A 12,070-nucleotide genomic window follows, 5' to 3' on the forward strand; every position below is an offset into this window, starting at 1 on the left:
TGTATAAAATGTTCTTCTTAAAATATATAAACATACAATATATCAAATGAAAGAACAGACCTTCTGCTTTAAAAAAAAAACCAACAACCTCGTTCATCCTACCTTCATTAGCTACCTTTTTATCACCTCTCAAATATGCATAGGTTTCTTCAAAAACAGAATTTTGAGCAAAACTCTGAGATAATTCCATTTTTGTGAAGGATTTTTGATAAAGATCAGATGCAGAGCGATCCTCAAAACTTACATAGACATACAGCTGTTTGCCCTAGGGCGAAACTTCCAGGTTTTATAAGTTGCAGAAGAGCGGTATCCTGGTGGATAATAGCGGTACTGCGGAAAGCCGGAAATACTCGTCATTGGCAGCGAAGCGTTTTCTCTTAATTGATGAGTTAACTCATCAATGGTGGGGAAAGAGTTAAAAGCTATTTCCTGAGAGAGAAACGTGTTTTATTACTTTTTGTCAACACCGTCGATATAGAGCTGCACGATTCTGTATAAAATGAGAATCACGATTCTTTTGCTTAAAATAAAGATCACGATTCTCAAGAACCTTGTTTATTTTAAAGTTGTACAACCCCTGACTATAAGTTTAACATTCGTTAATGGATTAACATTACTTTATGGTAATGAGCTATGATGCAGTTCGGCGGCAACCAATCGCAAGGCGGAAACGTTCGGCAGCAACCAATCGGAAGGCCAGAGAATGCGTTCGAGCGTTTTTTTGACGCTCTCGTTGGTGGTGTGAACGTCCATTGATTGAATAAATCTACATGCACGCTTAATCTTCACGCCCACTAGAACACTTGGGCCAAATACAGGAAAACAGTAATGTAAGTAGTCAAGTGGTCAAGTGCAAAGACAGTGTGTGGTTATTTGTTGTTTTGGCTTGCGCAATAATAAATGTGACGTCAAGTTGCGTGTTGTCGAGAGAACTGACGAGACTGCGTCTTTCCCATAGACCGTAAAAAAATATGGACGTAGTGTCCGTGACGTCACCCATTGGTTTGTGAAGATCGCTTTTGAAGCTTAAAGTAGGCGTTGCCTGCCTTCGCCATCTTGGCCGCGCGTCCCCGCGAATTACTCGCAGAAAAACGAAAATGGGTAAAGAGGCGGGATATGGGTGAAGCCACGCCCGCCTAGCGCGAGTCTAGTGACAGCAGTGGCTGTTTAACCGACACTCAAGCGGCCATGCCCTTAATTATGCAGAAGTTTAAGGCTTAATATAATTTAAACGGATGAGTTACAAAAAAATTCACCACCCTCACAGTTGTCATGAAGGGCAAAGTTAGCTATATAGGCCAAAACACTTTTTGTACCAGGATGTAAACACATTATTTTCTACTGTAAAGTTGGCCATTTTTAACATGGGAGTCTATGGGAATTGACTCCCTTTTGGAGCCAGCCTCAAGCCGCAAGTCGATGAATTGCAGTTTAAGTCACTTCCGTGTTGGCTTCATTAGAGAGATCGGAAGGTTGCCCCTCTGTCTTTCCTCCTTAAAAATATAATTACCTAAATTGTCGAAATGCTGGATTAAGATTGTTTGGGGGGTCGAATCGAGATCACGATCTTTTAACGATTAATCGTGCAGCTCTATGTCGATATAGAATTTTTTTTATTATTATTATTTAATTATTAGATTATACTGTTTATATTTTCTCTGTGTCAGAGCCAATATGTCAATCACCAAACTTAAAGAATTATCTAAATGTAACAATGTGGGATGATGATATCTGACACATCTTAATTATTTTAGGTACATCCTATTAATAGAAAGCAGAAGAAAAACAATCAGGCTTTTTCATATATGAAGTTTTTAAGTCAACGGATGGAGCTCAATTAAATGAATGTTGCCTCAGTTCATTCTTAATTATAACTGAATGTTAGATCCGCAAATACTTAAAAATATTTGATGTGATGTAAGCATTACTTTTTATCTGCTGAATGCCGCTGAAATACCGGGTTACAAAAAGAAAAACAAACATTTTGTGAGAAAATAAAAGCAGCAGATGGTTGCACCAAAACAGATCTGGGCACATTTAAAAGATGAATCCGAAATAATTCCTTTGTACACAAGTTCTGTAGCCTGTTTTCTTCCATGTCTGAACAATCAGTGCTTTACAAACCATCTGATATAACTAAGTCGACACGTGCAGCTGCGAGTTATGTTGAGCGTGTTTGTGTGTTTCCCCTCTTGTATTTCCAGATGTTGTTCTCTCTTCTGTAGTTACCGATCTCCAGTTCTCCTACATTTCTGCCCGTGACCTTCTGGGTAATTGAGCAGAAGTATTGATGTAACGGCATGGTCTGATTGTGATTTATTAAACACGCTCTGAGGCTGTGCCAGCGTCACCATGCGCCCATCGCATGTTATTACAGAAGTCATCAATAGCCCTGCTGCATAAAGGCCAGTAATGGGGAGAGAGCCAAGAGAGCTCTGCCATTATATGACTTCTGAATACTGAGAGAAAAGAACAGAGAGAGAGAAAGAGAGGTCTCCAAGCCTCTAGAGAATGTGTTTCTTTACAACTAACGCAGAGAGATTGAACAACAAAGCCAAAATGAGTTTCTTGGGCAGCAAACTGTATTAGAGGAAACCAGTGCATGACGGCATCATTAAGGAATATTTCTGCCTGTTTACAGGAATAAATACCGCTCCTTATGTTTCCTTCAGTAATGGCTAGGTAACGTTTACTGGCTTTCATCCCATTCCAACAGCAATGCATCACGTATGGAAACCGAAGCAATAAGACATAACCCAGGCTCAGAACCATGACTGTAGGACTCCATTAGAGCCCATAATGGGCGGGAATGTAGGTTTTGCCTATCGTGAGAGACGTAACTAATAAATGCTTTAATGATTATAGATGGTTTGGTATAAAGTACAGAAGGTTTTAATGCAGGTATACTGTGAGCTGAACTATGCTTGGAAATGACAGTTTCTCTTGTAGTTAGTGCTGGCTTAGTCTCAACATCAGACAGCACAATCATCGACAGTCTGATGTATGTAGTACATATACATATACTGCATTTTGACTGGTTTGTTTTACGCAACAAACTGGGATTAAGGGCTCACAGCGTTTGGGGCACTTTGAGGGAGAATTCTACAAACAGAACTGTACTGTATGTTCCGTTTTGGTTTCTGATTTTTGTCCAAGAATAAATACAAAAAAGCTAAAAAAGTATAGAACAGTAACATTTAAATTAAGCAGACGCTTTTATCCAAAGCGACTTACAAAGATAAGGGCATCTATATAGAATTTTTTATGATACAAGTCAAACCATATAAGATAACCATATACACTCACCTAATGGATTATTAGGAACACCATACAAATACTGTGTTTGACACCCTTTCACCTTCAGAACTGCCTTAATTCTACGTGGCATTGATTCAACAAGGTGCTGAAAGCATTCTTTAGAAATGTTGGCCCATATTGATAGGATAGCATCTTGCAGTTGATGGAGATTTGTGGGATGCACATCCAGGGCACGCAGCTCCCATTCCCCCACATCCCAAAGATGCTCTATTGGGTTGAGATCTGGTGACTGTGGGGGCTATTTTAGTACAATGAACTCATTGTCATGTTCAAGAAACTAATTTGAAATGATTCAAGCTTTGTGACATGGTGCATTATCCTGCTGGAAGTAGCCATCAGAGGATGAGTACATGGTGGTCATAAAGGGATGGACATGGTCAGAAACAATGCTCAGGTAGGACGTGGCATTTAAACGATGCCCAATTGGCACTAAGGGCCCTAAAGTGTGCCAAGAAAACATCCCCCACACCATTACACCACCACCACCAGCCTGCACAGTGGTAACAAGGCATGATGGATCCATGTTCTCATTCTGTTTACACCAAATTCTAACACTACCATCTGAATGTCTTAACAGAAATCGAGACTCATCAGACCAGGCACCATTTTTCCAGTCTTCAACTGGCTAATTTTGGTGAGCTCGTGCAAATTGTAACCTCTTTTTCCTATTTGTAGTAGATATGAGTGGTACCCGGTGGGGTCTTCTGCTGTTTTAGCCCATCCGCCTCAAGGTTGTGCGCGTTGTGGCTTCACAAATGCTTTGCTGCATACCTCGGTTGTAACGAGTGGTTATTTCAGTCAAAGTTGCTCTCCTATCAGCTTGAATCAGTCGGCTCATTCTCCTCTGACCTCTAGCATCAACAAGGCATTTTCACCCACAGGACTGCCGCATACTGGATGTTTTTCCCTTTTCATACCATTCTTTGTAAACCCTAGAAATGGTTGTGCGTGAAAATCCAAGTAACTGAGCAGACTTTGAAATACTTAGACCGGCCTATCTAGCACCACCACCACCATGCCACGCTCAAAATTGCTTAAAACACCTTTCTTTCCCATTCTGACATTCAGTTTGGAGTTCAGGAGATTGTCTTGACCAGGACCACACCACTTAATGCATTGAAGCAACTGCCATGTGATTGGTTGATTAGATATTTGCATTAATGAGAAATTGAACAGGTGTTCCTAATAATCTGTGAAATAGAGGCTTAGTCTCAATCTAAATATGAAATTAGGAGCATCAGTTTAATTTTAAATAATTGATTTCACTTAAGTTTTGGTTTTTGACATGGCTTTACGCAACCAATATTTTATATTTCAAGGTTATATTTTCACAGAATGTTTACAAAAAGTACGACTAATGCTACGTACACACCAGTACATAGCGCCGATAGACGCACTACCTCTATTCATGACGATAGTTGGCTTGTTTTTGTGTGGGCTTTTCCTCTCACCTGATCTTGTAATGGGCATGGCTCAGACTAGAAAGGCGCTGGCTGGCAACTTTTTAATAAACGCTGGCGGGAAAAGAGTTAATGAAATGCTTGGTTTAATGGCATCATGTTTAAGAAGGTTGCGGTCATGGAAAGTGTTGCCAGTGTTACTTTTGTTTTTCGTACACCAAACCAGTGGATTAACTCGAAGTTGTCCGTCAGGATAGACAGACAGCAGCTTTGCGGGATTATTGTGTGGCGCTTTTTTGGTAGCTGTGTTTATACTATTTCATTATTTTCAGCAGGAATCAAAACTTTAAAACCACTTTGTTCAGGCAGTCTCAAAGTGGTTGTTTTGCTGCGAATCAGAGCGTGTTCACATTTACCCTAAACAAACCAAACCAAGGGAAAAAACGCACCAGGTTACAAAACAAAGGCCCAGGTATGAAAAAACCCTTATAGAATTGAGGTGGTACCTGATGCTGGAGTTGCCCCAGGCGCCATGCTTGTCTGTCAGGATGTTGATAATCTTCTGGATGAGCTGGGAAGACGTGACATGATCTCGGTACTTGGCGGCCCTGATCAGGTGATCGCACATCTTCTCCTCATCACGTTTCTCAGCCGTGTACTGAGCGCAATGAGACTGAAAAGAAAACAGTAATGAATCCTTATGAATTCAACATATGCATTCATTTACATTACATCATTCGACATTTTTAAATCAATTAACAGATTACTTCCTCTTGTTTGATTATTTACCCTCATCAGAAGAAAATTAAGAGTATGCATTCCAGTTTTTAACAATTCCATTAAAGATTGTTTTTACATTACAGATGAACCACCAAATAATTATATATTATACATAGCACGCAGCATGCCATTACATTTGGTGTCAAATTTCCTTTGAAGTCCTACTTATTATAACAAAACCTTAAATGCCTGTCATACGAACCCGCAGTCAGTAATTACACTGTCTCACAAATCTTAACAACATAACACAGTAACGGTTCTTGGTTTATTTCAAGTTAGATATGACCTAAAGTAATGACTTGTGGTTCAGTGAGTGAGTGGGACGTTAATTCAATAACAGTTTTCACTGATTCGGTAAGTAAGTGAGCTGTTTTAGGCTCGAGTCTGGAGATGCTGTATGGTGTTGTGCTTACGCCAATAGACATTTTGTACTCATTTCAAAGTTTAGGGTAACTTCTTATTTATATTTCCACATTTTAGAATAATAGTAAACTCAAATGCAACTATGAAAAATATGTTTTGACTATACATTTTAAAATGACCAATAACTATGTTATAATTGTTTCTTCAAAGTACCTTTTATTGCCTAAAAATTTAAAAAAAAAAAAGGACTTGCATAGCTTCTTGAGGTCTCACCCTGGCATGTTTTTAACCCTTGTGCCTTGTTCCAATTACACACACACACACACACACACACACACACACACACACACACACACACACACACACACACACACACTCTCTCTCTTTCTCTCTCTCTCTCTCTCTCTAATATGCTGTTATACTCCATATAACTCAGTGTACAAACCAGAAATTAACTCTTTCACCGCCATTGACGAGATATCTTGTCAATCAAGAGAAAACGCTTCCCTGCCAATGACGAGTATTTCCGGCTTTCCGCAATATGCTATTATCCACCAGGTGGCGCCGCAACTTTTTAAACCCGGATGTATTGCCCTATGGCAAGCTGCTGCGTGTCCGTGTCTGTTTTAAAGTTCGCTCTGAATTTGATCTCTATGAAAAATCCTGTCACCAAAAATCATTCCATTTGCTGAAACACAGAGAAAGTTGTGGCCAAATTAAGACTAAAAAAATAACAAAAATGGCCAAAATTGGCCCCAACAACACATAAGGGTTAAACAGTATTGACTTCCCATCTATTCTGGACTCTCATTGGCTGCTTTTCCTTCAGCATTTGGTCCAAGTCATTCATCTAAAATCATTATTTAAAAAAAATAATTTTAAACATTTAGATATGCACCTTAAGATCAAAAGGTGGGTATGATAATGAAAAACATTTCAGTCAAGTGACAGTAGTGTACCTTCTTTATCTATACTACTTTACTGCACATAGGGGTGGTTTCTCGGACAGGGATTGGACTAGTCCTAGACTAAACCATTTTTAAGAGCTGTCCAAACTGAAACCCACTTGCACTGATCTTAAATACATCAGTACTCTATGTTTTGCCTCAAAATGCACACAAGTAATGTTTTTAGTAAGGCATGTTTGTTAAAACTAGTTATATTTCCTAATTAAACTAAAGCCTAGTCCTGGCTTAAGCTAATCCCTGTCCGTGAAACCGCCCCATAGTCTTTTGCCATGTCACATTTAATTCAAACGGCACGTTCACAACTCAATGATCTGTCTGCATTAACGAAAATGCAGATGTTCAAGAACTGTGAACTGAACCAAACATCATGACAGTTATGCGGTGCATGTGGGTATTTTTTTTTATGAAACCAGTTTTCAATTCTATGCCCTAAATACACCAAACTCTGTCATACACAGAAATAAGTCCCATAAATATTTTACTCGCTAGACAGAGTTCCTGTGCTACAGTGTTGGTAAACAAGCACACAAAAACTTCCAGCAGAGAAGAATGTTGTCCATCAGAGAGGGTGGGAAAACAAAGCGCACTACATCATTGGAGACGTGGGTGTTGACGCCTGGGCCCGTGCGTGCGTGAGCGGTAACTCCATACGAACAGGAAACAAATGGAACTCTGGGTCATTTCCAGCCCGTTGTCACAGTGATTAATAACACTGGACATGTATTTGCTAATGCCTTCAGGCTACGCTAAAAATGTAGAAACTACCCATAATGCAGGAGGAGACATTTTTCTTTGTCAGAATTTTTATCAGAAAAGGCCTTTGAACTTGGATGTGAATGTGATGCTTGCCGCAAAAATCCCTTTTGATAAGAACTTAAATTCTGTGTTATCTTTTTGTACCGAAAAGTAGGGTAAAATAAAAAAATGAACCGCCGACCTGATCAGAATCAATAAATCAAGCAACGAGCAACAAAGCCGCAGCGCCGCTGAGACGGTTTTACGAATTCAGCCCAGAAGAGACAAAAAACAGCGCACCAAGCACAAAAATAAAAAATAAACCAACAACACGGCTCTGTTATACCCAGCCTTTTATCAGATTCTGATGCAATGTCTAGCAAACAGCAATCAAGTGAAAAGGTTACAGCCACTGCTCGAACTTGTTTTAATGTAATTCCCTCAGCTTCATCCATTGCGTGTTATGGCCCTAAATTAAATTAGCCTCGGACAGCACCCGCCTCAGACAACAAATACAGTACAGGCAGCAGTCTGGGGCGGACGCAGAAACCCGCCTCGGCAAAGTTAGCAGTAAACGCTCCAAAGTGCCTTCTAATGGGCCCTCCTCTCCAATTTGAGGATCGACTTCTCTTGTATGACAGAAAATCCATAGAGATAAATCACATTAGGGGGGCTTCCCTCTCCTAATTATCAATCTGTGTCTCATTTCGCTGCTCTTAACTCTACATTGACCTTAAAGCTGAGCAAAGAGCACGGTGGAATAAAAGAGAGGTAAAATGTAAAGGGTGGGTGTTTAAATGAGAACCTATTTGGGCGTCTACCGTAACAAAGAAGTGGGAAGCAAAGAAACGGAAAGAAAGGCAGCGATTTGTCTCTGCTGTGTGCAGAAGGTCATGTCGGGGTAATAAATGGAAAATTCAACATTTGTTTTGATGATAGAATGAAGAAAAGAAAAAGGTTTACAATAAAATATGGTTTGACCTAAATACAATAACAGGTGCACATAGAGATTACTAATGTGTGTGTGTGTTCATGTGAATCTGTTGTGTTTTCTCAAACAACCTTTTAAATTTTGTTAAATAATTTGTGGAGACCATGGATTAGTTGTAATATTTAACACAAGAGTGCTAAAATTCACATTAACTATTGAAACAAACCATTTTGAAGTTTCGCTTAAAAGGTGCATTTCTTAACTCATTTGAGATTCCTAAACAACAAAAGCAATCATCCATATTTTTTCATTCTTCCTTTCAGCGAGCGATTAACACTTTATTAATTAGCTGTCATGAGTTCAAACACTTTGGCATAAACAGGCACTTTATCAACTAGTGTCAACGGCCACCAAATCCCTGAGCTCCATAATGGGCTTTGTAATTTTCATGAACTTCCTGACAAATGGCTTCCTCACAGCTAAACATACAGGCAAAATTACAGGAAACATTCAGGTGAAATACATACAGTGACATTATCATCACGTTTGGACCTGTCTGACATCATAACATTTCTGGAACCCACCACTGAAAGGGTCTTCCACATGTTTGGCAGTTTGTTTGAAGGGGTGACCACAAACTCCAGTTACAGTGCAGTTAAAGTACAAGCCACAGAGGCAGAAAGTGAACCATGACAGCAATGTGTTTATGACTTCAGACAGAGTAATCATCTACGTATCCGAATGCTCTGTGTTGTGGAGAAATGAATCGGACAGAGTCACAACTCATTTCCTTCAATGCAGGACCCATTGCAAGCCTGCAGTGCCATATTATTATTACCACTTTAACTGAATTGTCTCCAGTGTAGTCAACGGTACAAAATAATTTACATGCATGATTACTTTTGTATGAAAAAATGTTTGCAAGTAAATAAAATATAAATAAACACAATTATTTAGTGAAGCAAAAATAAGAAAAGTAGAAGATGAATATAAATGCAAAAAGTCTGTGAAAACTTAAGACTTAAATGCAAATGCACTAATACTGGACTCAAGTGGTGGCCGGTGACTTCTTTTTTCGAGGGCACATGATGCGAAGTTAGTCACAACATGTATGTAGCCCATCATGTGTGGGGTTAGTAATTTCAAAATGTGTGTTCTGTGCGTCGAGTGAACCTGTGTGCATCACTTGTCCTGGCAAAATAAGTGCCTGCTGCAGACGTGTCTAAAGGGTTTATGATAAAAGAGATGCTCGCGTTTGCCAGATACTCGCATAATCGCATGCGTTATCAGAGTTAATTGTTAAGGGAGTGTCTTGCGTGTATTTTGTGAACGTGAGCGTCTCTTTTATCATAAACAGTTTTAACGCGTGTGCACCAGGCACTTAATTTTGACAAAACACGTGATGCACATGGTTCACATGACGCAACAAATACATATTTTTAAACACGGGCAAAACACATGACACATATTTTGAATTTGCGCCCCTCAGAAGAGCAGTGATGAAACGCCAGTGCTGGACTCTCTTTGACTAAAGGGGCGGTCACAATAGACCTTGAGCATGCAAATAATTTCTGGACATTACTGCGAACGGGGAGTGTTTTTCCGTCTTTGCCTTTGTCACGCAGTGATTTACCAATTTTCTATTGGTCACGTCTACACGTAACGAATTTGCAGGTCTGAGTTCGCCAGATTTGACCTGTGGTACACAGCAGAATGCGAAAAATCTTTGCACGACGTTGTGTTTTTCGTCGGACGCATGCGTATGAATGGAAGTTCCCCCTTTGGGGGGCAGTCAACAGTTGCTGTATTTACACGGCAATGATTTTTAAGAAATGTCTACTTTGCGTTTTATAAAAATTTCACGTACACATGAAAATGCTTTCAAAAAGATCATCGTTTACACGGATCTGCGAAGATCAATAAATACGCTAGTGTTGGGCGATATACCCCATTTTGAAATCGTCCTATAGTCATCCTGTGAGATCGCCGATGCACGATAGTATCGAGGCAGTAGTTTACTCATTTATTTATTTGTTCATTTTTACTCATTTATGACAAGTATTTGATTGATGGACAAAAAAAAGCAAGGGCAACACTGTCATGTAATCTGAGCGCGGAAAAGCCCAGGCACTCTAAAATGTTCTGCTTGCCAGGGAGCGGGAACAACACACTCACTGGTTTTAACCCTGGTTTTAACTAACAACCTCTCTAGTACAAGTAAAAGTCAGAGCCGCGCGTATTACAAGCTCACGTGCGAGGAAGAGTCCGAATCATGTGCATTACAGAATGAGTCCATGCAGCGCACATTCAGATCCAAACAAGAGTCAGGGTTCCCACATCTTAGTTAACTTCAAATTCAAGGACCTTTCAAGGACTTTCCAGGTCCAATACCCTTAAATTAAAGGACTAAATGTGGGGACACATTTCAAGTGAGAGCAAGGTTACATCGTGTTACCTTTTAAGATACATTGTTACAGTTCCCTTTCAAGGGAACTCACGCTGCGTCACTGCGGTGACACTTTGGGGACGCCTCCAGAGGTAAGTGCGTTTGAATGTGTATATCAATTTCAACCAATGATGAGGCTTAACAACTAAGACAGGGTGAAGTGGGAGCAAGGAAGTATATCGCTATCTGAAATATTGCCAAAGACGCCGTAACCGGGACGCAGGAAGTATGGCAAGGGAGACGCAGGGTTACATACGTAACCCGAGGCGTTTTCATGTCAAAACACAACTATGCAAAAAAGCGTTTTGGTATGAATCAACATTCGCATGTAGAAGATATAAGCATACAGTTAAACGAACAGTTTAGCACGTGTGCTTAAAAAAGGTCTAGAGTTTTTATGATATTATCCTACACTACACAGATTCAAGCACTTTCAATGACCTGTATCTATGTATGTATATTTTCAAAAACTTCCCAGGGCTTTGAATCCCCCCCCAGATTCACAAACTTTAAAGGATTTCAAGGACCCGTGGGAACCCTGAAGAGTCCATGACGCACACATTAAGTCCAGGTGCGTGTGAAAAGGAATCAGTGAAACCCACAAACCCTCTTATGCGAGGAAAAGCACGCAATGTGCATGTTAATGTGAAACTATGATGATAATAATAATAACCATCGCCAACTATTGTCATGAAAGCCTGCTATTGGCGATATGTCTGACGATCGTCGATACACGATACTATTGTCTTTCGGCACAACCCTAAACTACACTGTATTCTGTGTGCCAGGCCAGTAGATACTGTTGTTACCTTGTAAATAAACACTACACACCTGCACACATACACATTATTCTACAGAACAATAAATACAAAGAATCAAGATGGCAAAAGCATCGAGCAGTTTTTTTGAGACCGATAATAGACGGACAAGTAACCCTGGACTATAAAGCGCAAACAATTTAAAAACTTTGTTGAAGAAGCGCTAACCTCAGTATCTTGAGCACCGCAATCAAAGTCCTGTAGGCAACCTATGTTGTTTTAGTTATACTCACACATGCTCATATGCAGAATTAAAGTTAGCATAAATAATACCTGTAATATGATAAAGCTCAAAGTTCACTGCCAGGCGA

General features: G+C 39.8%; 1 protein-coding gene across 1 annotated transcript in view; it reads right to left on the reverse strand.

The window, feature by feature from the left end:
* The window catches only part of lrba (LPS-responsive vesicle trafficking, beach and anchor containing), a 399,709-nt gene that overhangs the window by 147,925 nt on the left and 239,714 nt on the right, over positions 1–12,070 (reverse strand). The window contains exon 36 of the mRNA XM_073864338.1: positions 5,225–5,391. Within this exon, the coding sequence (XP_073720439.1) occupies positions 5,225–5,391 (167 nt within the window). The remainder of the gene's footprint in view (positions 1–5,224; positions 5,392–12,070) is intronic.

The sequence above is a fragment of the Misgurnus anguillicaudatus genome, chromosome 3 (assembly GCF_027580225.2).
Source record: "Misgurnus anguillicaudatus chromosome 3, ASM2758022v2, whole genome shotgun sequence".
Classification (NCBI taxonomy): Eukaryota; Metazoa; Chordata; class Actinopteri; order Cypriniformes; family Cobitidae; genus Misgurnus; species Misgurnus anguillicaudatus.